Genomic DNA, 27,608 nt, shown 5'->3' with positions numbered 1-27,608 from the left:
TTATGACAATAAAACTTCATAGCTAATTTGTAAATGAGGTTGATATCATCCCCCTTTTTTAGTCAGGAAAACTACAACGGTTTGCCTATGGGAGGTCTCTTAAGAGGAAGAGCTTTGGCTTCATGTGTGTTCTGCTACTGGACGTAGCAGGGAGGATTTCATCTCCAGCCTCCTAGTTCTAAGACGCAGAACTGACTCAACTATGAGAGACATTTATTTTTTCTCCCCTTCTTTTCATTACAGTAGTTTTATAATGAGCGTTTTTCTGGGCTTCAACCGAAACTGGGCACTGCAGCATCCAGCTGGATCTGCCATAGGGGAACAATGAACACAGCAATATGTCAGGTGCTAGTAAAATAGGCAGATACTTTTCAGATGTGTTCAGCAATAGATACTGGTAGAGAAAATAGTTTTTTAATAGATTGTTCTTCAACTACATGAACATTAAAGGGAAAATGGTAATAATAGCTCCTTTTGTAGGGGACTTCTGGGCTGATCTGATTCCTACAGACAAGAAAGCTGAAGATCATAGATTTAAGACCTTAGTTTTCTTCTCATTGGGGACAAAAGAAACTATATAGGCAGTACTTCTGTAAGTAAAACAGTATTAGTTCTATTCAGAGCATATGCTGGCTGAGAATCACAGAGTTATGGATGCTCTGTGGCAGGAATGGAGTTTACCCAGTTTAAATTTGCTTCTCCTGAACTCCATCTTTAGTCTCAGAGCCTTTGGATTCTGTTCTATCTGAAGAACAAACAGGCCATCAGTATATTTTGTAAGTGAGGTATTTACATTTCTTTGGTGCTCCTGCATTGTGTGCTCTGGAGAATCTTCATAGTGTGAATGGAAAACGTGTTAAAAATTCAAAGGCTGCATTTCTTACCTTCACCTTGACTATTGTAACTGCTTGGAATGGTAAATACTTTGACCCATGCTGGAAAAAGGCAAGGGAAGGAGTCAAAGGCGGATGTTTTATCATGTCGGGTGGACATTCTGTTATAGCACTCCCCGGATGACAGTTATAAAACTTACGTCTTGGAGAGGCACTGAAATTTGCTGCGATCTAGTTTTAATCATTTTGAACTCCCTTGAGATGAGGTTAGGAGACTTCTGCCACTAGATGTAATTGCTCATTCGTTATTAGTTGGCAGGTGCACTGTAATTATTGAGAATTGGATTCAGTTTTTAATTCTCCCAGTCTGAAGCTGGCTTAGACCACTCGCTGGGACAAGCAAAAGAAGCATCTATGAGAGAAAGAATGGTGTGGGAGGTCGCTGCCCCACGAGGTAGGCTAGGATTAGAGTTGAGAATAATTTTGTTTGCTCTTTTCTATGCATATTGGTGAAGAATGTCACTTTTCATTTGACAAAAGCTGCTAATGTCACCACTGGAAAAAGAGAAAATAGAGGGTTAGAGATCCAATGAAGGCAAATAGAACAGAAGTGCCATGTGGAACTTGGATCGTTGGTAGGAGTTTCATCAAGTGCCCTAAGATAGGGATTCATCTCCCACAAAACCAACTGCAGAAGATTTGCTTGCAATGGATGATGGTGTAGAAGGGGAATAAATACAGTATAGGAAAGGGTTGGAAATTGCCTATGATAAAGAGAAGGTTTTGGAAGTCTATAATTCACTGTACTGGAGTAACACTGTGTTGTATTTTTGTCTTTTCTGTTGCTGTGCTTTTCTCACAGGAGCTGAAGGAGTGCTCTGGCCATGTGTTTGTGGATTCTGTGCCAGAGTTCTGTTTGCCAGAGGTGAGTTAATTCAAAGCCTTACTTAAAAATCAGTCAGTGTGGGAGAAATTTGCTTAATTATTGTTATTAGCAGATTCCTGCTAATTTGTTGGTGCTCTGTAAATGATAATACTATAACCCCTGTGGTCAAGTTAAGGTACCACTGGTATCTGTGACAAGGGAAAAAGGATGGAAACTGCCCTTTTCAACAGTGGTTTGGTGTGATCTGAAAGGTCTTGAGCAGATCCACATCTCACCAAAACAAAAGAAAGGCTTAACTGTCCTTTGTTTTCTGCCCTTTAAAGGCAGTATAACTGTGCCTGGACCTGATTATGTCAGAAAACACATGCTGATCTAGATAAGGGCAGTGAATGAAGACCAAGGAAGTCTCCAGCCAGAGAAGCAAGGCCTGCCTTATGGAGCTCCCCTGAGGAGCCTGTGGTTAAGCTGCTGTTTGAAGCTGCTGGGCTGCCCTCAGTGCTGCTGTTCTGCCTGCCCCAAATTTGGGTTACAAAGTTCCGCTGTATTTTGTGCTATTCATCAGTGCCACTTCAGGCAAAGAACCGTACCTTCATATCCACGTAGACATAGCTGTGCAAGCTGCTGCTGCTTCTGTTGGTTTGGCCAAGAATATGTGTCGTTTTACCAAAAGAAAAAGGAAAGAAAAGCAAGGCTATTGAAAGTGCTTGAATTAACTCGGTTCACCTCTCTGCAGGAGAGCTGAAAGAATAGAAAGGTGAGCTGAGAGTGGGGAGGATGAATGATGGTGAATAGTCTGAGAATAGTATCCTCTTTCCTCAGCTGTGTTCAGGCTGTGATAACATTGGTTCTTTCATTTCATGTTGGGATTGCTTTTGGGCAGGGATATTTTTTTTTCCCTTTCTTCCTGGTTTTGTTGACATGAACTGCAAGTCTGCCTTGGAAGATTGCTGTCAGCTTGCTATGGTACTAGCAGTGCTGTTTGTGCCCATTGATACCATGAAACCCACCTCTTGGAGCTTCTGGCTCTTATAATCTTGATTCTTCAAGGTAAGGTGGCAACTCAGATACTGTTTTTGGGGAACAGTATCAGCAGGTCTCTGTGCAACTGCTGTTTCCCCCAGCAGGAAGAAATACAATTCACTCACTAAAACAACCCAAAATGAAACAAACTGGGGGAGAGGGGATGGAAGCCCTCTCAGTTCTGCGTTCCTGTGAGAAAAGCTTTAATCTAGGAAGCATCTGTGTGGGCAGAACGTGCCATTGTGTTCCAGACTTTGGGAAGATAGAGTGCAGTTTCTGAATTCCCTTTGGAATTGAGGCCATACACAGAATTACCTGCTGGGATTCAAAGTGTTTCAGCTCACCTTTCTGATTACTTGATTAGGCTGGAAAATAGCCCCATCTGTAGCTCAAAAATGGCTGCTGGGGAGCTGCAGCTCCATTATGCCGGTGCCATTACTGAATGTAACTGTTTTCCAGCAGTCCTTGTAACCAGAAGATGGCAACCAGCTGCACATGTGAACATTCTAGGGGCTGTCCAAATATCCTTTCAAATGCTCCAGTTCCCCAGGTTCCCAGCAGATGCCAAGTTTTCTCTTCAAGCACTGGGAATGGATCAGATAGTGATACACAGCACACTTCTTTAGCTTTACGTGCTCCCTTGTCTGCAGGAGCATGGCCTGCAGGCACATCAGTATAATAGAAATGTTTCTGGTGTTGGGCAACACAGAATAAGGAGGAGCTTGTGTGAAAAAGGCTTTGTCTCTTTCTCGTTCCACACCACTACTTTTGAAGAAAGTTGTCTGCAAAAGTAGTTAGTTTCAGAATCACACTATCGCTTCCAGGAACACCACTGCCAAAGAAAGCCGAATTTTGAACATAGTCCAGAAGCCACAAGGTGATAAGAGGCTGTCTGAGCAGCAGAATGTGCTTCCACATGTCAGAGTGCAGAGTGCTGCCCTTTCTTTGCTTGGCAACCTTCTGATCTCTCTCACTTCACATTCAAGAAACATTTTAAAAGTCTCTTCATAGGCACTTTGACTGAGATTGCTGTGAATCCCAGGGAAGATTTTACTTTGTTTTGGTTTTGACACCCTTTTCATCCTATTAGTAAATGCTTCTAGGATGCTGAGATGTGGAACACTTAAGCTTGGAAAATGATAGTCTGTATCCTCTGCCTCCTCGAGACTTGCTGGGCTGGGATTCAGCTCAGGCCTGGAGTGACTCCCATTTGATTCTGTGTAGTCTAGATGCAGCTGAAAACCAAACCATGAAGGACCAGCTTGGAGCAGGCAGCAGCAGGCTCTTTGATACCATGTAGTGTATTTCTGCCCAGCAAGCTCTGTAAAATAAAAGGTGTCCTGTAATAAATTGGAGGACGGTGTTTACCTACTGTACTTAGATTGGAGATCATGGCTCTAAAATCAGCTGTGATCACGGATTGAAACCTTGAATGCTTAGTTGTGAGTTAAGCAGCTCGTCACCAGCACAGTGTCAGCCCTCTGAAAAGACAAGTGACCTACTTTCCTGCCATTTTTATTCAAATTGCTGGACCAAGCCTTGTAATCAGATAATATGTGCTTGATGAGTGTTGAATTCCATTAGCTGCTCTATAATAACTGAGTTAGAGGTCATATATCTTGTAAATTTCTGGCTTGACACCATTTGTGTTATAGCATTACCAGTAAATATTTCTAATTAAAATTCCTTTAACAATGTGTGAAATCTTCTCCTTCCACTCTCTGAACTGCTGTCTTAACTGCCACATCAAAACAGATTGGACCCACCCATTTGTTTTGTGGCATCGTATGAGTGGGCTTAATCTCTAGCTGTAAAAAAAATGGGGATGGTGAAGCTGCCAAGCATTTTGTCTGGGAAAATATATATAAATTATTGTAAGCATATGAATAAATGCAGTGTACATTCATTTCTCTCCTGGGGTACTGTACCATATGCAGCATAAAAAGCATGAGACCCACTGATTAATTGTTAGTCTGGAAGTGACAGTGGTTGGACAGCCACCATTCCTCAGTAAGGAAGTGCACCCATCAGTTCTTTGATAAAAGCCTAGTCATGATGCTTCTCCTAGCAGCAGCCATTTTGTTACATGGTTTCCTCTTTAGATCTGAAAAGGGAATCATTTTGGATTTACTAAAAGTCTCTCTATGTTCTCCTGTCATTGCTTAAACTGTGTGAAAGAGTTCTACGTTGCTTATCTCTTTCCTCTGTTTTCAGACTGAGCTGCTTGACCTCTCCACGGTGGATGTAATCTTGATCTCAAACTATCACTGCATGATGGCACTGCCCTATATCACAGAGTACACAGGATTCACTGGAACGGTGTATGCCACTGAGCCCACTGTTCAAATTGGCAGGTAAAAAGCTCCTTGATATTCTCTGCTCTTCTTTCATCACTGCTAAGGAAAAGGTGTAAAGGATAATACGGATAGAGGAGTGGTGTCTAATGCTCCAAAGAGGCTCTTAGGCAGTAGCTGAATACCAGCCAAGTCCTTAGCGCTGAAAAGGTGTTAACTCAGTGTTTCCCAAACTCTGGAACTGCCTGTCATTTACAGCAGATGTTTTGTGTTGTGTCCAGGCAGCTGTGGTACGGTAGATCTTGGGTGGGCTGAGATACTTTGAGCAGCAGTTATTGTACAGCCTGCTTCAAACCTTCAAGAACCATGAATCAAAGATCTTTCCTGACCTTCTCTGTTCTCCTTAAACAAAAGAGAAGTCACCAATATTTTATTAAATGCTTTTAAGATTATTGCCTTGCAGTTTTTCAGCATTTGAGATTCCAACCAGTCTCCGCGCCGTGGAAGGGAATTCGAGCTGGCTTCATTTCAAATGACAGTTGAGATTCTCTCATAAGCTCTTAATGCTAAGGAGAAACAGAGAGAAAAATGGCAGAAATATGAGACAAACAAGTAGAAAATGTAAGGTGTTCCAGTGCTGTCAGAAACTCAGCATTTGGTCATTTAATTTGGTAGTACTTTCTTCCGAAGTTTGTTCATTGAATAGGTCAATCCCAGCAAGTAAAGGCTGTAGGTTTCTTCCTGGATGTGTCTAACTGGAGTTGTGCTGTGTGCATTTCTCATGCAGAGCAGCTGCCATGTTCAATAATTAGAAATCAGATTAGGCTGTGGTTTCTGAACTTCTGCTGTAAGCACTTTAGGGCAGGAACCTTTGTCTGTTAGAGGTCCTATACAAACTTTCCACACAAGAATAATTCTTCCTTTGTTTAAAAACAAAAACTAAAGGCTCTTGAAAGAGAAAGGAGTTATGTAAATATGAACTAGTAATAGATCTCTGGGCTCTGCTGGCCCATAGCTGAAGAGAACAAGCATAGTCTTGTTGGAGGGTAGACTCTGGTATGACTCTCACCATCCTAAGTAATTCAGGATACTGTTCTGCTGCAGTTAAATCTCTCATTTCCTCCCGCCTTCAAAGGAAAGTGTGCGTACAGTTGTCTAGTTTTGGGCAGGGAAATTTATATTAACAGTTTGTAATGACTGACATTCTTCTGCATCAAATGCTGTACTGTGCATGTGCAGATGAGGAAGGTTCCCTCTGACAGTGTGCTTGACTTCTCAAAGTGGTGAACAGACAGACATCAGCTGACAGGTTTTCTTAATATATTTTATCTCAGTCCTTATGGCAAGAAGGCAGTAATGTAGAGATCATCTTGCATAGCAGGAATGATTTGGGAGTTCCTCTTGCCCTTCTCCCTTCCCAATATCCCATAACCCAGCAGGCCAGATCCTTTTACTGTCACAGTCAGTTAGAATTGGACTAGCTGAAATTTGATGTACACAGCAGGGAAACAGGTGTAGCGCTAATAATTGCTGCAATGCTTCTGGAGGAAGAAGAGCTCTTTAAAATAGTTTGACAGCGTTATAATTTGTGTGATATTTTGGAATGATTTGGGACAAATCTTTCCAGGTTATGTCTTACCTGAAAGACCACATTCCAATAACTTAGTTATCGTGTCTTTTCAGGCTTCTCATGGAAGAACTGGTGAATTCCATTGAACGTGTGCCAAAGGCTCAGTCTGCCTCCATGTGGAAGAACAAGGAGGTACAGAGGTAAGGAACAAGCCATCTGGGAAGGGTGACTGTCCTGAAACACTAAAACTCTAAGCAACTTTAGCATTAAGTGTAAAGATTGGTCAACTGCCACCATTTGAGATTTGATTTGCTAATGCCACTAAGCAGCAAGAACAATTAAGTGGTGTATAGAACCAACACAATCTTGATTCTTGGTAGAAGACTTTGTAAGGCACGTGCCTCCCCTGTCTTCCCTCACATAGTGTAGCACCATGATGGTAGATAAAAATGGAGCATCATAAAAAGTTGATGAAATTAGCAAGCTGGTAAAACTTAGCAGTGTTGTGTTGGAATAGTATTAATTTAAAATGATACTAAGGAAGTCAGGACAAGGAACTATTGGAAGTGACTGGGAGCAAACCACAGTGCAGTGCCATCTTTATTCCCAGACTGCAGCCTCTTTCACACTTGAACAACAGAAAGGTTTTTGTTGCTGTTTCTTTTTTCCTCACTGTTTTAAAGTTTAGAAACAAATTGAAGCTTAATAAAAAAGGTTAATTGAAAACTCAAGCTCTGTTACTGCATCTGTGTATGAAACCAGGATGCTCAAAATTGAGATTTGAGGTGTTTAAAATTCTCTCTCTAGAATTATGGAAGTGTTTGTAATCCAAGACTTTTCCTAATAGTTTTTAATAGCAGCTGATGCTTTTCTTGGAAGTGGAGATAACTTTATGTGCACGGTATGTTCTACAGAGGAAATAGTTTTGTTGCTAGCACATTTTAAGTACAGACGTGGTTAAAGAAAGTTATTTTTAAATGCTGCTTTGTGCATTTTAAATGATCTCTCATTTTCTATTCTTAAGTCTTAATGTGGCTTGATTTAAGAGTTTACTAAAAATGAATTATTTCCTAAGTTGTAAAAGCAGCATTGTCATCTTTCAATATCACAAAGCAAGGAAATTAAAAATCCAAAGTAACGCATGTTTGGCTATATAGTGTACTCCCCTACTGAGCATAGGAGCAGTCGTATTTCAGCAGAGTAACTCGCATCCCTGAAGGAGGCAATGCAAACAAAGATGTAAAACAAAACTGAAGGTGATAAGGTTGATGAGGATTTTGTGCTGGGTGGGGTATGTTGTTCTCATCAGAGTGGTGTCTTTTAATTTTGAACTCCGCTGGCCTGAGTAGAACGACTCCTGGGGCTTACGGTTGTGTGATGAAAGAGGGCTGGAGCCATTATTCTCGTCACACCAGTGCCTGTGTTTTGTATGCATGGCTTAAAGGAGGATCATATATCTTAGAGCTCATTTAATGTCACTTTCCTGGTGGTCGTATTTTAGAAAAAGTGCTGGCTAGCACTTTACACGCTGTTGACTATTCCACAAGTGAACTCGGAGATGTGATCTTTGTTCTGATTCAGCTGCTGCAGAAGTATTTTTTTTAGTCTCCCTTTGCTTGGGAAGTACTCTAACATCCACAGTTCCTCCTTTCTGCTGTCAAGTAGCTGTTATAATGAGGTTCCAGTTGAGGTGGGAAGGAAATACAAGAGCCCTCCCTCTAGGAGAGACTGGGCCAACCATCCTGTGCCACTTACAGGACTTCTGCTGATCGCGTAGCGCTGCCCACAGTAGATGTCCTTGCAGAGAACCTCCATCCGATGTCAGGTCCTCTAACTTTTAGGGGTAAAATGTACAGTAACTGGCGGCCCTGCAGCTGCTATAAATCTTCCTGTTCTAAACCCAGCCTTGAGGCTGGTATGAACCAGTGGATCCTGTGAGCTAGAACAGGATAGATCTAAATTCTCTTTCCCTTTGAGCCCTGCCTGTACTCTTGAGTTTCCCCTCTTCACCTCCCTGTGCCTCTGTAAAATGGACATCCTACCCACCATAATGGCTAACAAGGGCTTCATTAATGTTTGCAAGATGTTTTGAGATTCCTGGTGGCAAGTGTTGTGCAAGTGTGAATAGAACTAACTATTATAGCACACGAGCAAACATCCACAGATCCACAAATAAATACCTGGCTAATTGCACGTGCAGGGTTAGACTGACATCCATTGTTTAAGAAAATGTGATCTCTGGTGTATTTTTTAATTCTTGTCTGTTGTTTGAACAGAGTTCTTATTATTTCTGAGCCTAACTGTGAATTTTCAGGCTGATCAATCATCATTACTGCTTTACAGTTCAGCTAGTTCTACTCTGAATGGTTAGTATAAAACACAAAGTATTATCATCTTCATTAGATTAAGCATTGAAGCATTTTAAATGCAAATGCTGTGTAAAATATAATAAGTTCATTGTAGCAGCTTACATTTAGCCATTATCTGATCCAGTCTAAACTAATTGCTTAGCAAGTTCTGTTGCCATTGTTTTTTGTTTGAAATGAGCAGTCTGGTGGAAGCTTTCGACATGCTCAGACAGGTTATTTGTGGTGCTGATTATGATTCAAGGGGCTAAACAGGAGTCTTGCCTTATGAAAGACACTTTGGTGACTACTTGCTTGATATTCTCTTATATCTTTCCATAGGTGTCTGGAACAGAGTATTACTGAAAGAGGGTAGCAGGCAACAAGGGCACTCTTCTGATCTTTGCAGATGCCCAGTTAAGAATACAAGGCCCTGAGCTATTTAAGCATGCATTTCATTTTTTACACTAATGACCAGATTGTGCTGCTTCACAATACCTCCCTGTTCATGGCTGTAGGTTGACTGTCCCTGAATCTACACACATACATCCAGTTATTACGAGGTGATCTGGACAGGATGTTACTGTAGTGTTAGTAGCTTCACTCACTGCTTTAAAATATCCTCTGGGAATGGGTATACGTTTTAGAAATGAGGTGACAGGTTGTATGTGAGCAGGGGCACATCTGAGGAACCAGGAAAGAATGAAACAACTGGAGACTGGTCCCACTGGTCTCTGTAAGGAATCAGAGCATATTTACAGTAGAGCCACAGAGTCAAGGCTAATAGGAACTTGCTTCTATCGCCAAGGACAATTCCCCACTTTTCTCCATTACCTGGAGATATATTCTCCACTTCCCAGAAGAGAAGCTCCTGAAAGCATCCAGCATTAAATGCTTCTTATGGTAGGTTAAAGGCTTTTACAGGCAATTTGCTTCAGTGCAGTGGTGGACAACTATCCATGTTGTTTGGCCTTTTGTTGCTTATGACTTCCCAAAAAAGACCTTGAGGGCTTTGTTTGTTTCCTTAAGCGCAGTATGCTTTCAGCCAGCAAGTGCTGGAATTACACTTATCACACTAGACCTGTACAGCGGGCTTGGCAAGAGCTGGTCTTAATCCTTTCTTCACTGTCTTAAATTATGGAGGAGTTCAGTGACCTGGTAGATATAACAATAAATTAAATTCTTTTAAACAAATTGATCAAAGAAACTTCACCAATTTCCATAAATCTTTGGAAATTAGTTGGAATTAGCCTTTGATTTAGCATTGGTTTAATATACCAAAAAAAAAAAAATAATCCTATTCTTCTTAGGCATTTGGCAGCTGTGCTGCTTCCTGCCTCAGTTCATGTTGCTAAGGAAGATTTATTTCCCAGAAGTTAGCCATCTCTCTTACAGCCCGTGACATTACAGTTCACTTCTTCCCTTGACAACGCTGTCCGGCTCACTTGCAGTGTCTGTGAAGAGCAGAATGGATGGATTTTTTTCCTTTGGTGTAAAACATCTTAAATACTTCCGTGTAGGGGATCTCAAAGTGCTCTGCACTGTCAGCTAATGTATTGTTGCCTGTACACTCTGAGAGTGAGCGGGGTATCCGAGTTGAAGGCAAAGTATTTGAAGTGCAGGGACACATGCTCCTGTAGGACAGTGGTGTCAGAGCTGAGAGCAGAGCCAGTGTTCATTCATGCTCTGGTACTGGTATTTGAATCACAAGTTTGGAGCTTACTTTTTATTTTCAAACTTGGAGTTTTAGAACTGGGTTATGCAGAGCAGACACTGATGGAAGTAATCTCTACCAAATCTAGTAGTGCATTTCATGTTGACATCCTTCATTAGTGGCAAAAATAACACTGGAGTTGTTAAAACACCTTCACCATATCTGTTCTGAAGAAAGCTGGATAGGATCAACAGTAAGGAAGCTGAAGGAAAGCAGTCTTTAAGATGAGGCAAAATGGACACTGTGATTCTACCTCTCAACGTGCAGAAAGTCTTGCTCCTCACTTTAAAGCATTGAGCGTATTTAAAAGACAAAGGAGGAAAAAGAGAAAATTGAATATCTAAGGATATGAATGGGAATAGTGATCCATCAGGAAGTTCTGAAAATGCCCTTTTGACCATTGCAGATTGCTGCCAGCCCCTCTGAAAGATGCAGTGGAGGTGTCAATGTGGAGGAAGTGCTACACCATGCCTGAAGTGAATGCTGCTCTCAGTAAGATCCAGCTGGTGGGATATTCCCAGAAAATTGTGAGTATCAGCAGAACTTTCCTCGGGCCAACATTAACAGCTCACTGCTTTCCATCTTTTGCCCTATAAAAGCCTGAGAAATACCCTTCCTTTTCTGCTTTTCTTCTAGATCCTGTGTAAGATCTAGAAACTCTGACCTGAGAAAGTAAGGCAAGACTGTACATTATTGAAATGCACCCTGTTCTGCCTCCCAGGAAGGGTTGTTGTTTGTTGAAAATCAGGAATATCCATTTGTCTCTCCTGTTCCTCAGGGGAGGCCAATTTTAAGGCATACCTGTGAATTTAGAATTGAAGTCTAGCCCACTGAGAGCCTGGAGGATGTACCAAATGAATGTATCCTCTCTGTCTGTAAGCCACATCCCCTTCTGAGTTACTGTATCTCACTTCTGGGAATCTTTTGAGTGCTTCAGCCTCCGCTTTCTTTTATAGAGCAAATTAGGGATTGTAAACAAAATCTAATGGTTCAACCTGAACTTCTAACGCTCCTTCCCCAAGTTTCTCAACTAAGGTATGTTGTATCTGATGCCATTACATACAGTCCAGTGTAGTTTGTAGAATGAACTGAATCGACAATTCAGTAGTTTGCAGTACATTCTTATGGGCAGCGTGTGTGCCATGGTGCCTGCTATTGCTGCACACCAACATAAGAGGTAAAAAGGTGAATTATAATAAGTTGTATACCCATATTTGTTTACTTCCTTTTCTTTACAGAAAACTTTACTTTTTCTTTTCTTATGTGCAGCTAGGAACTAAATATTGTGGGTTTGTGTAGTGCTGTATTACAGCTGGTGAAAAAAGACCTTGAGCTATCACTAATGTGGGTGCTGATGTAAATAACAGCTGCAGTTTTGTCTAGCAACCAGACAGGTTGAGTGTACTTGGAATTCCTTGGTATCAGTAGGTAATTACTCTTCACTTTTGATTGTCCTCACAGTGTAGGTGAACTTCACCAAGTTTTAGGTCTGTACCTATGAGCCAATCATTCTTTTATAGTTACTGGGAAAAGGATGGGGGGAGGGGAGGGAACAGACATTCCTAGAGCTTCTATCATCTCTTCCCAAAGACAACTTTTAAAACAATGAAAGCTTAATTAGTCAGCTCACCCCAAATGTGGAAACATCAAGAATGGTTTGTTGTTCATTTTCTATCGCTTATGAGCTCAGAGGAATGGAGACCTTGTTTTGAGAGGCATCCAAATATGTATTGAGATACTAGAAAAATATTAGTACTGCATGAATGCGTGTTCTATTATTCAGTAACCAGAAAGTACAACATTAGTGAGGTATAGATGGAGGCTTATTTTCCTTTCTCCAAACAATTATAACACACTGCTGCATACAGAAAGCAGTACACTTTTTAATAACAGCTGGAAATGAGACAACTGATGAGTTGCTTGTGCTTGGAGCTGAAACTGAAATTTGGATTGAGTTTGAAGAGAGTTGTTCTTAAATTGCCAGTACATAGCATTTAAAAAAAATAAGAGTATTTTAGGTAAGTGATTGGTAAAGTTGTAAAGTGAGTTTGCTTTCAAGTATACATTTTCTACAGCAAAATCTGTGAGTCAAACAGAATTTTATTTCAGTACATAACAACTTGTTGTGTTGTCCTTCCTTCTCTCCTGCTGGTCTGTACTGATAAAATTTGCCCAGGGGAGTGTAGAGTTTTCAAAGATCTAAAGCTCCTACAAAGTTCCTCAGTATATTAAAGCCAGATGGACCACAATTAGTTCCTTTAGTGAGAAATATGTTGCAGTGTGAACTCAGCTACTGGAGGATTAACATGGAAGAGAGACCTGATGAAGGCTCTACCTCAGGAGTTTTTCTCAGATCTTGTGTTCTGTTAGACCTGGGGAAATTAAAACAGCAGGCATAAGACAAATACCAGCTTCATAAAGGCCTTCAATAGCATAACTAGCTTAAGTTGTTATCACTGATGATAAAACAACCTATTCTCATTTCTCTCAGGCTCTCCCAAGTTAATTTCTCTTCCTGTGTGTTTCAGGAGTTGTTTGGTGCTGTGCAGGTCACCCCTCTCAGCTCGGGCTACGCTCTTGGAAGTTCCAATTGGATTATCCAGTCACACTATGAGAAGGTTTCCTATGTTTCAGGATCTTCTCTGCTTACAACACATCCTCAGGTACAACAATTTTGTTCGGACTTCTATAAGGGTGTCTTTGCCAAAAAAAACAAACCAAATCAAACAAACAACAGAGAAAAACCAACAGAAGGACAGAAGGGCTCACCCAGCTGGGATCAGGTATAGTGTGGAAACTGTACAGATGTAGCTCTGTTAGTAATTGGCTGGATTTTGAATGGCATTAAGAAGACTTACCACCCTGGTAAGTGGACACGTTACTAGGGAAGAACAACTAAAATTCTTTATTATCCATTACTTGGTGTTAACCTACTCTCTGCTGTGAAACTGTCCATCACCTTAAGTAGGAAAATTTCAGCGGAGTTAAACAATAGACCATTAGTGACTTCTTAAAAAAGAATCCATATTTTACTGAGAGTCTTTACAGACAGTTCACAGACTGCTTCTATATCACTTCTGAAACATCCTTCCTTGGGAGAAATGATAGCTTACTGGCTGCCAACATTTCCACCCTGCTCTGCTGAGGGCAAAGTCTTTATAGTGCTATGGATGTAATTTCCAGTAAATTAATTCTCTCTAGATCCATAAATTCTTCGCATGAAGAATAGCTTGAAGTTTGCAGTACTGTGTGCTTCAGAAGTTGTCAAAATAGTTGAAAACAATATTAGCGTGAGGTGTTAAAAAATTATTTAGTAAATGTGTCAGGTTCATGATCAGTAAGTAACTTCCCCCAAGGTGAGTATCTTCTAAAAGCATTGCTTCTGAGCATCCTTTGTTTAAAAGCTTGATCTCAAGAATTGAACAACTACAATAGAAAGTGTCTGTACTTACCTGCATGCAGTGTGTCTGAGTCTCTCTTTTTTTACATCCTCTGCCTCATCCTGGCCTGGATTACGTTCTTTTGTGAAGGAACACCAGCAATATTTAATGAGGCATGAATGTAACACTTGTGTTAGGAGTAACTTTGAGGGACAACCAGGGGATCAGGCCCAGCCAGCATGGGTTCATGAAGGGCAAGTCTTGCTTGACCAACCTCATCTCTTCCTATGACTGAGTGACCTGCCTGGCAGATAAGGGAAAGGCTGTTGATATTATCTACCTGGACTTCAGCAAAGCCTTCAACACTGTCTCCCACAGTATTCTGCTGGAGAAGCGGCAGCCTGTGGCTTGGACAAGTACACCCTTTGCTGGGTAAGGGACTGGCTGGAGTGCCGGGCCCAGAGAGTGGTGGTGGAGTCAAATCCAGCTGGTGTGTGGTCACAAGTGCTGCTCCCCAGGGTTTGGTATTGAGACCTGTCTTGTCCGATGTTTTTATCAGTGACCTGGATGAGGGTGCTGAGTACATCCTCAGTAAATTTGCAGATGAGGTCAGGAGGAAGGGTCGATCTGCCTGGGGGTAGGAGCACCCTGCAGGGGGACCTGGACAGGCTGGATAGCTGGACTGAGGACTGAAGTTAAACAAGACCAAGAGCCGGGTCATGGACTTTGGCCACAACAACTCCAGGCAATGCTACAGGGACATGATTTAGTGGGAAATAATGGTGATAGGTGGATGGTTGGGCTGGGTGATCTTAAAGGTCTTTTCCAACCTTGGTGATTCTGTGACTCTGTGGTTCTGTAGGAAGTGGTTTGGATTGGACTGTTCATTGTACCAATGCTGTTTCTTACACCAAATGGTGGATCAGAGCCTCATTTTTTAATTATCTTTTTTTTTAGCATACAGTCCATTTCATTTTGCACTACTTTTTACTAACATGTAATTTGAAGGAGTAGCTTATGAAGTTATTGAGTGTGCATTCAGATTGTTCTTTTCTTGTTATTCACCACATCACAAGTATTATTAGGTATCAGATCACTTTTGTACCCAGAGAGTGGTGGTCAATGGCTCAATGTCCAGATAGACATTAGTGACAAGTGGTGTCCCTCAGGGGTCAGTACTGGGGCAAGTGCTCTTTAACATCTTCATCAATGACATTGACAGTAAGATCAAGTGCACTCAAGTTTGCAGATGACACAAAGCTGAGTGGTGTGGTTGACATGAATCCAGGGATGGAACACCTCCCTTGTGAGAACAGGCTGAAAGAGCAGAGGCTGTGCAGCCTAGAGAAAAGAAAGCTGTAGGGAGACAGGGTGACCTTTCAGTGCCTAAAGGGGGGCTATAAGAAAGAGGGGAACAGACTTTTTAGTAGGATCTATTGTCGTAGGACAAGGAGAAATGGTTTAAAGAGAGAAGATTTAGGTTGGATATAAGGAAGAAATTTTATACAGGAAGTGTGGTGAGAGGTGATGGGTGCCCCATCCTTGGAGACATTCAGGGTAGGTTGGATAGGGCCCTGAGCAATCTAATCTAGCAGATTTCCCTATTCGTTGCAGGGGAGTTGGACTAAATAACCTTGAAGGGTTCCTTCCAACTCAGACTATTCTATGCCAGGCAGGGGGGTTGGAGCTTCATGATCCTTGAGGTCCCTTCCAACCCAGGTCATTCTGAGATTCTGTGATGATTCCGTGATCATTTGCATATCAGGTATCGTTGTTATATATGTTCTTCCAGATGGCTATTGAAAACAGCGGATAGATTTTGACCTAATGTTAATCCCCATAAACACCACTATGAGCTTCTACAATGTGATGATTCTATAATGACTAGTAGTTTCTGAGACACGCCAAATGGCTCTTTGTCAGTTTGATATGTTTAACAGATAATATATAGCGATAACACTATCTTGGTTGGCACAAAGCCTAAATTGGGTTCACCAATCCAGTGGTTTTTCCTCAAAATGAAAAGTTGTTTGTCTGACCTCTATAGAATCATGGTGAGCTGTGAGTGTCTGAATGCAGTCACTGCATTTTGTTGTCAGCTTTGCTTTTTTAAGGATACCCCTTTACATAGGCATGCTGATTAAAAACATATCCTGACTTTTTGAGTAACACTGAAGTCTTAGCGCATTTCCAGTCATCTGGAACTCCCTCCATAGTTATTAAAAATTAGTGTAATGAGAACAGGCTTTCATCAGTAGTTTGTTTAGGATGGGAGGACACAGCTTACTTGGGCATTCTAATGGGACAAAGCTTCTTCCTTCTTACACCTTGTCTATTATACGCAGTAGTAGCCTAGAAAGCATTTCCTTCTATCAGTATGCAGATGAGGTTAATCTCACTTGAAGGAAACAGCCTAGGACCCCACCATCCTTCCCCTATGTCCTCCCTCTTGCCAGCACTTGGATTTAAGTGTTGTCATGCTGGTGTTAGCAGCACAAGCAGGAATTAGATGTCATGGGGGGGGAATGGGATTGCCTTTTTTGTATAAATTACAACTTAGAGTTTTCTTGAAGTTTTAAGTTACGTATAGATTATATCTATAATCTACAGAGTTATGTTGTGTTTGAGAGTTAGGTCTGACACCATTAATTGTTCCCTTTACTTCTGTGTTCTGGCAAATGGTCTCTATTGGAAGTGTTGCCGTCTGCTGAGTCTAGAATTGACACCATTGCCTGCTGGCACCGATGTGGAGAACTGGAGTTGACAGCACAGGTTCAGACATGTCACTAAAAGCCTTTTAAGGCATATTCTTTACATTAACCCACAAAAAATCGATGCAGGCCCTCTCAGTGCAATAGCAGCTGAAATTATGTGTATCTAATACGGCATAATCGTTATGTACATTATCACAAGCAGATTCAATATTATTTTTATTGCATTATTGGCATTTCATTTTCATGGACACGCTATGGAGTGTCAAAGACTGCGATAAATCTTATGTAGTTGGTCTGATCCAGCAAGGTGGTACACAGTGTAAAATTCCTTTGGAATTGATATGAAGTTCCCCTGCATGCTCATGAGAGCAAGATCTTAATTAATTAAGAATGGTGTTGAGGAACAATGAGCAAGGCAACTAACTGCCGTGATCTTTTGAGTTCAGCAGAGGGGATATTTTTGTCAGTCTTTTCTGGTAGAAGGGTAGAAATCTTTCCTGGTTGGTGAGACCAGCGAGAGTCCATCAAGAATAGGTAACCATAAAATGCCATGCAGGTGGCTGCAGTCGCCTTCCTTTGCTTGAATAGTAGCTATGGGAGATGTATCCCAGCCCAGAGGGAGGCTAAAATTTAACTTTTCCCCATAGCCATACTTTGCATGTGGATTTTGGCTCTTCAGTATTGAAAAATGTTGAGAATCAAGAATATATGTAACTCAGTATCAGGTGACACAAGAATAATTTCTGAACTTTTAGTGTATGTTTTCTCATAGAGACAAACCAATGTATTGTTTCTACCAGCAGTAGCTGTTTCCCATTTCACCAAAGCCATCTTCTGACAAGGCTTGCACAGTCTTAAATGAGCATGATTGTAATGCTGTGTGTGGAAAAGCAGGATTCAAAAGTTAGAGGAAGACCCTTTCCTGAACTGAGGTCGATGTGCAAAATGGAGAGCTTCAAGCCTTCAGGTCCTTTGCATTTCACCTCTTTCAAAGGAAATCTACTGAATTGCTGGGGAAAATACAGCTGCGCACAACAAGACAGTGAGCATTGGAAATCAAAGCTGACACTGCGATTAGCAAAAGGAAGCTGACTGGAAGCTAGTGCAGCCACGATATGAGCACAAGAGTGAAACCCTTCCTGACTGCAGTGCCACATCCTCAACAGATGATTGTCTTTTCAGTTGTTCAACTCATAAGGCCATGAAATGATTAGTCTATAGAGAATACTGCTTTGAATCCAGTTACAGTTCCATTGCTGCTTTTGTACTGTAAATATGCAGGTAAACAGTTTTTATTAAATTCACAGATAAAGGGATCGCTGGTTTAAAGTGTTCAGTGTCTTTTCCTTGCTGATCACTGTATCTGTTACACACTGCATTACTCTTGGTGCAAAGCAGAGAAGTCTATGTGATGACTGTCACGTTACTTATTTTATTTCACTGTACTCTGTTTCAGCCCATGGACCAGGCTTCTCTGAAAAACAGCGATGTTCTCATCCTGACGGGTCTTACACAAATCCCAACTGCTAACCCAGACGGCATGGTAGGAGAGTTCTGCAGCAACTTGGGTAGGTCATTGAATGAAGTCTTGTGCGTATTTTATCATCTTACTCATTGCTTTGGGTGGGAAATAATTCTCAGATTCCTGGAAATGAATAAGTTGTCCAGCCATATCTTCTGGCATAAAACTAGCTGTTTAGATTTTACGATGTGCTCCTGATGTCATTAATACAGTAAGTGCTTAGAGAGACGCAGGTTGTACCTAAAATGTTTTGGAATGGAGCAGGTATTACAAGATTTTATCATTTGCTGCTCTTGGTTTGCTAAGTATGTCACTTAGCTGCTAACAGACTGCAAGTTACATAGGTACTGAAGATTGTTCCCATCTGAAATACTGCTATTTCCTTCCTCTGCATCAGACAGTATAAAAGCTTTGCATGCTTTTTTGTGACATTCAGTTTTGAAAACAAGCACATCTGCTTCCCTTCTTACACCTGATTTTTAAATATATCAAAAGCAAATAGCACAATCTCTGCTTAAAAAAGTATATCAAGATATATTTATAGACTCCAGAAATACAAAACCTAATCAGACGCTTTCACAGCTGGAAAAGCTGATAATTGCAAAGCTGTGATATCAGTGTGAATGGCAGCATTTTCCAGCCTGTTCAGAATGTCACATCCAGTTCAGTTCTCTCCCTTTCTCCCCTTCCCTCCCTCAGTTCTTCCGCGCTCTCACCCTTCTGTCACAAGGCCACTTTGTCATGTCTGTCTTGCCATGTGTTGTCTTTCTCAAGAGAACTAAAACATCCACTACAGGAGAACTATTAAAAAGATTATTAAAAGGCATTAGAAGTCTAAATCAGGCGATCTTCCCTGCAAGCAAGTGTTCTGGTCCCCATAGCACAACTGAGAGGAATTTGAGCTGTCGAATTTAGATGACTTACCCAAGGTTACAGGATAAAGATGAGAATGAGCTGAAGTGTAAATAGTTCTTAATCTTTTAAAAACTAAATGTACCTTTGGAGAATAAACAAAGACCACGTTACTTTGCTTTTCTGTTTTTAAATCCTTCTGCATATTCACAGGTGCTGAATATCATCATAATATATCAGAGGCTCAGTATGGGACTGCCGCAGTAGTGGAAGGGAAATAATAAAAGGGATGTGGTTGATTACTCTGTCATCTGCCTACTCCATCACCTGCCTTCTCCAAATCAAAATCAAATATCCCTAATTAAGTTTTGTTTCGATTCAAACAGAAGTCAGGTCCTAATGTGAGAAGTACAGGGTGAAATGATGTGGGTTTTGTTTGTGTGGGGAAAAAATGAACGATGGGGTCAGGATGGTTACTTGTGGTATAAATACCTGTTACTGGGGTGCATTTTGGCATTTTATAAAGATGATGATTTTGTGTTATACCAGATACCCTGTTTGTCAACATCCTGGCTGCAACAGGGATTATAAGCAGATATGTAGAGAATAGTGGAAGACTAGGTGTGATGATATGATTAAGTATGATATGATATGATATTCCCCTCGTGATCTCTTAGCCTTGAACTATTTTTGTTTCAGGAATTTCCTCAATCAGACATGGCTTTTTGTGCAGTTAGTAATGCTCAGCGGGTTTCATTTCCAGGAACTTGTTTGACCTCGTCTTGAAACTCTGTAAATTCTTAACACCTGTGACTTCCTCTCCTAAGTGATGCCTATGTTTATGTATACACGTGTGCGCGTTGAGGCTGTGTTCTCATTGTTTATAAGCTTTGTTAATTTTATTACAAGCTGTGGCAGATAAGCTTTGGTGACCTTGTGCTACATGCAGATGTGCTGCGCTTCTCTGTCTTTTCTGGACCTTCATGGGGGTTATTGTCCCGCTGACAGATGGTAACATGATCACTTTTATCGTCCTGAACCACCAAGGAGAGGCTGAGCATCAGTGTTAGTTTTTCTACAGGAGAGGCTGAGGAGTGTTTGCCTTATTGCCAGCTCTTCTGCAAGGTATCCACCAAATTGTGTGTCTTGGCAAAAAGCTTGGTGGTCACTAGTGCCTTAAACTGCAGCAGCTGTTTTGCTAAGTAAACCATAGTGAGGCTGTTGTTTATTAAAATGCTTTTAAAATATTAAAGCTGTAGTTTGGGCCAAAGCAAAATCTAAAAGATAAATGCATATAAATGTGTGTTACATGTGTAGATACAGGTGGGTTTTTATCTAAGCAAGTTCTGGTTTCCAGAAACATTCTGAACTATTTTGAGGATTTTGCGGAGTATCTTTGAGCCAAATTCTATCTTGAAAGAGATCAGTGCAGAGAAATTAGGAAACAATTGAACATGGAAGGAAGAGAGCTTAAAAAAGAATCCAGAATTTGTAGTACTTGCAAAAAAACCAATGCACTGACACGAAGAAGTCATAGAAGTCGTAGTCATAGAAATCATAGAATGACTGGGTTGGAATGGACCTCAAGAATCATCAGGTTCTGTGCCCCACTGTTAAAGGCAGGGTTGCCAATTGCTAGATCAGGTACTAGATTAGACTGCTCAGGGCCCCATTCAACCTGGCCTTAAACGCCTCCGGGGACGGAGCATCCACAACCTGTGTGGGCAAGCTGTTCTAGCACCTCACTGCTCTCTCAGGTTAGATGTTGAGGGAAGTTGGTTTTTTTTTACTAAGTTTCCACTCCTTTGGTTTAAAACCATACCCCTTTGTCCTGTCACTATCTACTCATGTAAGGAGTTGGTTTCCCTCATAGTTATAAACTCCATTTAAATACTGAAGGCCATGGGGAGACCTCATTACAGCCTTCCACTTTTCTAGGCTGAACAAGCCTGGTTCCTTCAGCCTGTCTGGACTCTCCAAAAGCTCTATATCTTTCCTGCTTGTCACCCCTCTTCTGATGGAGCCCAGGATACCACTGGCCTTCTGGGCTGCAAGCACACACTGCTGGCTCATTATAAGTTTTTCATCCACCAGGACCCCTAAGTCCTTCTCAGCAGGGCTGCTCTCAAGGAGTTCTCCCAGTCTGTATGCATATTGGGATTACCTCAACTGAAGTACAAGACTTTGTCCTTTGCTGTGTTGAACCTCATTAGGTTCACAGGTGCCCGCCTTTGATAAACTCCAAGGTGTCTTTGGATGGCATCCCTTCCATGTGCTGTATCAACTGCACTGCTCAGCTTGGTGAGTCCTCAGCAAACTTGCTGAGGGTGCACTCCACATCCTATCATCTGTTATTGATAAGGATGTTATAGAGTACTAGTTCCCAGACAGGGGATGCTGCTCGTTACATAGAGCTGTTGACCACAACCCTGTGACCTTCCAACAATTCCTCACCTACCAAATAGTCAAATCCATCTCTCCAGTTTAAATAGAAGGATGTGGTGGGGGACCATGCCAAAGGTGTCGGAGAAATACAGGTAGTAATTCTATGAAGGATGCAGTGATAGAGCAGTCTCTTCCCAGTGCTACTTACATATCTACCCCAACATCAAGAGAAGAAAACAGCAGATCCAGTTTCTTGTAAGTGAGTAAAGAATCATAGAACCATTGAGGTTGGACAAGACCTTTTAAGATTGTCTGGTTCACACCATCCAAGAAGTCCAAAAACCAATCTGTTACTGTGAAAAGCAGTAGCGTAGGCAAGCTGAGCACCATAGATCTCATGTTTTCTCCTTCTCAGAGTGTTTGTGAAACTTCACAAGAAGCTCAAAATACAGTTGGTTAAAAAGATAGTCATTGGAAATTAACCAAAAATGTGTATCTTAAATTAATGTCGGTGTGTGAGTGAGCATTGCTAAGCACAGAAATGGAAGTGTGAAAATTTTGCCTTGGTCTCTGTTTCCATCCCAGCACGTGGAGTTGTAGAGCTGAATCCCGCTGTTACTGAGTCACATGCATGATCTGCTCTCCACATTGCGTGTGCTGCACCAAAATACACTTTGTCTTGTCACCAACTTAAGCCCCAACCCCCTTTTTATGGTACAGCGCTGCCATACCAGCACTCTGCAGCTTGAGAAAAGCAGTTGTATTTTTACATTGCTTTGGGCATCATCAGCAAAATTACCAGACTATTGGTGAGGGCAGTTTTAGGACGTTTAGCGTGTGTGTTCAGCCATGCCTTTCTGTGTGTGTGCATGTTTATATAAAGCAGAAAAGAGCACAGTTTGCTTTTTAGGTGCCAACTTGACCTTGCAGTGGCAGCTGTTTGAAAAGCAAGTATCTCATTGTAAGCTGTAAATTGAACAACTTGTTATGGAGCTACTGAAGGAGACTAAATTTGAAATGCCAAGATTATTATACAACTTCTTTCAAGAGACTGCATCCATCAGTCACAGAGATAAATTGGGCTTCAAACAGCTTTCAAATATACGTGTCCTCTTACTGACAACTGTAGGAAGTTGTCCAGAGAGCCAGATTGGACCTGCTGCTTGCATGGAAAGCAGTGTGCTTGTACAGGTGTTATCTCTGTATTGGAGAAGCTGGAAGGTTGCCCTTTACAAAACCACAAGGGACACCCTCAAGAATTAGTGCCCTCTATCCGTGGTGAATGAAGACAAAGTTGCACCAAGGGACTGACTAGTATATTAAGCCAAAAGGTTTGCACACAACCTTGGTAGTGTGGGAGAGTTGTGTTGCTTCCTTCCCCTGTCCAGAGGACTAGGAGCATTCACCAGGCCACTTTCAAAAGTGCATTGCTATGTGGCCAGGAATATGAGATTCAAGGGGCTATCAGGCCTGGGTTGGTGGGCTCATCTGTGGATGGAAGAGTATTTTACTCCCTAGGTTGTGATTTTGTTTGGTATAAAACACTAACCATCTGTAATTTTCCTGGGAACTGATGTTCAAGTTGGCATCTGCTCAAAGGCCTTATCCTCTATTATTTTCTCTTTGGCCCCAGGAATCTTGAACGTCTGGTTTTCAGCAGGAGAAACTTGAGTTTCCCATAGCAAACCAGTGGCTGCAGGGAAGGGAGAGCTGCAAATTCAAACTCTGTGGCTTAATAATGAAACCCACATTTTTCATAGCCTACACAAATTCTTTAACCGGTCATTATTAGATGAAATCTTCCTGCTGCCTATTGAAATTGAGGAGGTCAAATCTTAAGTCTTAACTGGGTGAATGGGTGCCTGAGTGAAAGTAGAAGGTACCTTCCCCAAGGTTCATCATAGAATCACTTAGGTTGGAAGAGACCTTATAGATCACAGAATCACAGAATTGTAGGGGTTGGAAGGGACCTCTAGAGATCATCAAGTCCAACCCCCCTGCCAAAGCAGGCTCCCTACACCACGTCTTCGTTCTTTAACCTCATGTTGTGAGTTGGTTACCCCATCACAAAATCAGGCTGCCCATGCAGCACCTCTGGGGATGTGAAGCATCCGCAGCTCCTTTGGGCAGCCTGTGCCAGTGCCTCCCCAGGATACACGTACCTTGTTGTTTGAGGCAGAATCCTCATTCAGGGCAGAAGTGCAAACATAGGCATTTTCTACTGATCACTTTGCATCCCCTTTCTGTCCATGCTGTGTTCTTACTACTGCGGATATGGGTACTTATATTTCCCTTTTGTGGATTTTTGGGTGCGTAATGAAGCAATGTGAATTCTGCTTCTGGAGCCAGAGGCTTAACTTTCAGCCCTGATGGCTTTGAAAATATCATTCTTAATCTCCTCATTCCTCTCTTCACATCCTGTTTATAGATGGGATTGTTCAGACTTGCGCATGTAAGAGGGATAATATAACGCATTGCTGGGATGTTTTGTAACTTCCCAAGTTCTAGGAAAATGTAAAGCATGGCTTTTCATATTCACAATTATTTTGGTGGTAGAGTTTGTATGTGGTTTGGAGAAGACCCGAGCAATAAATCCAGTACACTGCAGATAATGTTGTATAATACAGCTTCGGTACAGGAGATGACTTTAGCCACAGTTGTTGAGAGCAACCTGTAATAGGCACTGGCTCCTAAAAGAAGTTGAGCACCTAAATGCATGTAAAAAATTTCACTTTGGAGTCTGTACATTTCCCTAGACTCCATAAAACCTTTAAACATTCAGCCATAAAAATCATCTTTGAACACATAGGTGGTGCAAAAAGACCCTTAATGTGCGAGATCCGTACCCCATCAAAGCTTGTCAATAACTGAAATCAAGGAAGTGATTACAGTGAGATTTAATATGTGCATTTTCAGGCTCTTTCACAGCTTTTTGTGTAATGCCTTGACGCATAATGTTCCTGCTGCTGCAATGCAATTAACATCAGTAGATGGTTTTGCCCCATGACCACAGATGAAATCTAGTGAGGCAGCTATTGCTGGACCAAGTATTTCCTCTTTCCCATAAGGTGCAGCATTTCTGTAATTCATTTTGCTAAAACCCGAAATATTTGCTCTGTACTTGCATTTATACGTAGATGAATCTCAATTACAGAGATTTTCTTTTCCTCTCTTTTTCTCAATGCTGTCTACAGCTCATTGGGGTTTAAAATTATTCTTATGTTGAAAATACTTAGAACTTCTAGAAAGGTGAAGCCCTCCCCTCACCCACTTCCAGCTCTGAGGGCTGTTTGTAATACCCCTACCTTCATCTAGCACAATGAAAACTGAGCACAGAACAGTTTACAATCTTTAGTGCTTTCAGGTGAGCCCTGTGAACTGTTGTCCTTTACGTCTGGTGCACAGGTAATAGATGGAGCAGGGTTTATTTTGATGGTGAGTTGTTTCATGTCACAGTGGCGATTTGTCTTCATGTACCAGTGCAAGTCTGCCCTCTTGTGTCAGTTCTTCATCTGCTCAGTTTGGTGTGTGCCCCCCACTAACAGAGTATTATAATCATTCACTCTGCTAAGCCTGGAGAAGGCAGTAAATAATTGTACTTAGCAATCAGAAGTGTTCCCTCGGTTCATATGCATAACATGTTGTGCTAATTTATACAGTAGTTTCTTTTTCTATACTTTATGTTAAAGGTACTTTTTCTATATGTTGTTGTAAAGGACCTCAAAGTTTAAATTTGAACCCTGTTAATTGTTTTTCTCTCTCCTTTAGCTATGACTGTCCGGAATGGAGGAAATGTGTTGGTTCCTTGTTACCCCTCTGGAGTAATATACGATCTGCTGGAGTGCCTGTATCAGTATATTGACTCTGCTGGACTCTCAAATGTCCCTTTTTATTTCATCTCACCTGTTGCCAACAGCTCACTTGAATTCTCCCAGATCTTTGCTGAGTGGTAGGTATTAAAGGGCTGCTTTATCAGGCTCAGTTCACACACATAACTATGGTAAATAGATACACGTAGATTGTGTCTACTTGACGTGTTCTAATTTATACTTCATTAGAACCGTGAACATGTTTACAAGTGTGTATGTGCTCATGTGAGTAGGTCTTCTATAATTAGGGAAGCCTTGTTTCATGTAGAACAAGCAAACTCAAATTCTGTGTGCTTTTTAGTACTTGCAGTAGTGACTTTTAAATGTGCCTGGTTGCAAGTCTCATCCATTACTCCCAAGATGATACCATGGTCTCTCATATAAGGAAAATAGATTTTTCCAACTTAATTTTGTTGAGCCAACTTAATGTTTCTGTGTAAAAAAAGGCCAACACTATCCCGGGCTGCATTATACAGAGCATTGCCAGGAGATCAGGAGAGGTGATAACTTCTCTGCTCAGCTCCCATGAGAATACTTATGGAATGCTGTGTTTAGTTCTGAGTTCCTCGCTACAAAAAAGATATGGTTGTACTGGAGTGAGTCCACCTCAGGGTAACAAAGGTGTTCTTTCGTATATGTAGAGGCTGAGAGAGCTGGGACTCTTCAGTCTGGAGAACTGAAGGCTCAGAGGAGTATTTTCAGTGATTAGAAATACCTGATGGGAGGGAGCTAAGGAGCTGTATTCTTCTTAGTAGTGCCCACTGAGAGAAGAGGAAGTAACGGACATGAATTAAAACACGTGAAATTCCATCTGAACAAAAGAAACACTCTTTTTTGATCCATGCAGTGAGTGGTTAAACAGTAGAACAGACTGCTTAGAGATTTGTGTCATCTCCGTTTATGGAGATAGCAGATCTTGTTGGTTGCAGTCCTGGACAAGAACTGAATGTAGTTGAGCAGAAGGTTAGAAAGATGATCTCAAAGTGATCCCTTCCAATCTCAGTTAGTCTGTGATTCTGAGCTGTGAAAAAGAGAACTCAGCCACTTGAGATTACTCCAATTTGAGGTCAGAACAGGGGCTGATTTTCAGGGATTCCAGCCTTTCAATTCTACTGTGTAGTCATTTAAAAGAAATTTCCCATTCTTAATATCTCTTAGTCTTGATTAAATTTAGTTTATAATAAATTGAAGAATATATGAGAAAAGGGCAGTGTTTCCTGGAAAAAGTCACCAGGACTTCTGGTGTCACTGCAGATAATTGTAACATCACACAGACCTCTGACAGAAATCTTTGTCCTCTATAATAGGGTGAATTGAGGCTCTGGCTGGAGCTGCTCAACAACTTTCAATATTCACTATTTAAAAACAAAAGATTGATGGAAAATAGCAGGGAACAGTGCATGTTATGCCAGGATGAAGGGCACTTTGCCAACATCATATCTGCAATAATAAAATGCATAGGGGAATTAGATTTTAATGAATGACAGGACTGAATCATTGCTGAGATGCAGGACGAGGCAAGTGGAATTTCTCTGTTGAAGTATAATTGGGCTTTGGAAAATTAGCTGTTAGTTACAAGTTTGTTTCCAGCAGTAGTTGGGCTCTGTTGCATAATATTTTCAGCTGCTTTGTGCCTTCTCCAAGTGATCTGGCTGTGACTGAGTCATTGTGTCCGGTAGGTGTTGGCCATGTAAACAGAAAGACAGGAAGCAGCAAATCAAATTAGTGACTTTGCTCCTGATGGCACAGACGAGAGATGGCTTTCTCCAGCAATAGTTAAACAGTAGGTGGCAGCAGATACTGCAGGATGTGTGCAGCTCTCTAACCCTGCTCGTTTTCCTTTTCTTGTGAAGGTTGTGTCATAACAAACAAACAAAGGTGTATCTTCCAGAACCTCCTTTTCCTCATGCTGAGGTAAGTAAACCATAGTTTCACTGTCTGTTAAGATCTGAGAGTGAGCATGTAACAGGAACGCAGTTTCTCGTGGCTGTTGTTTTTATGGGGAGCGTTATTTCTGAGCTTTGTGTCCTTATTCATCCAAGTTTTTTTCTCTCTTCTTTCTGTGATTAATTTAGGAGCATGGGGGCGGAATGAATGATGGTGTTCCCTCAACTCAAAATAATTACCATGATATTTATTTCAGCATATGACTTATGTATGCTTGCCTGTATCTCTTTTCCGCCCGCAGAAGGCTGTGTGGCATTCACATGGATCGATGTTTGCT

At 41.4% G+C, this 27,608-nt stretch overlaps 1 protein-coding gene across 3 annotated transcripts in view; it reads left to right on the top strand.

The window, feature by feature from the left end:
• INTS9 (integrator complex subunit 9) overlaps positions 1 to 27,608 on the top strand; it is a 64,692-nt gene that overhangs the window by 9,856 nt on the left and 27,228 nt on the right. For all 3 annotated transcript variants that reach the window (XM_085542295.1, XM_015859691.3, XM_085542294.1), the window contains exons 4-11: positions 1,696 to 1,758; positions 4,954 to 5,093; positions 6,717 to 6,803; positions 11,069 to 11,189; positions 13,191 to 13,325; positions 18,213 to 18,324; positions 25,284 to 25,464; positions 27,238 to 27,298. In XM_085542295.1, coding sequence (XP_085398421.1) covers positions 1,696 to 1,758; positions 4,954 to 5,093; positions 6,717 to 6,803; positions 11,069 to 11,189; positions 13,191 to 13,325; positions 18,213 to 18,324; positions 25,284 to 25,464; positions 27,238 to 27,298 — 900 coding nt within the window. The remainder of the gene's footprint in view (positions 1 to 1,695; positions 1,759 to 4,953; positions 5,094 to 6,716; positions 6,804 to 11,068; positions 11,190 to 13,190; positions 13,326 to 18,212; positions 18,325 to 25,283; positions 25,465 to 27,237; positions 27,299 to 27,608) is intronic.

This window comes from Coturnix japonica, chromosome 3 (assembly GCF_054131305.1).
Source record: "Coturnix japonica strain WE chromosome 3, WE-NBRP24, whole genome shotgun sequence".
Lineage (NCBI taxonomy): Eukaryota > Metazoa > Chordata > Aves > Galliformes > Phasianidae > Coturnix > Coturnix japonica.
This window is presented reverse-complemented; position numbering and strand designations above follow the sequence as displayed.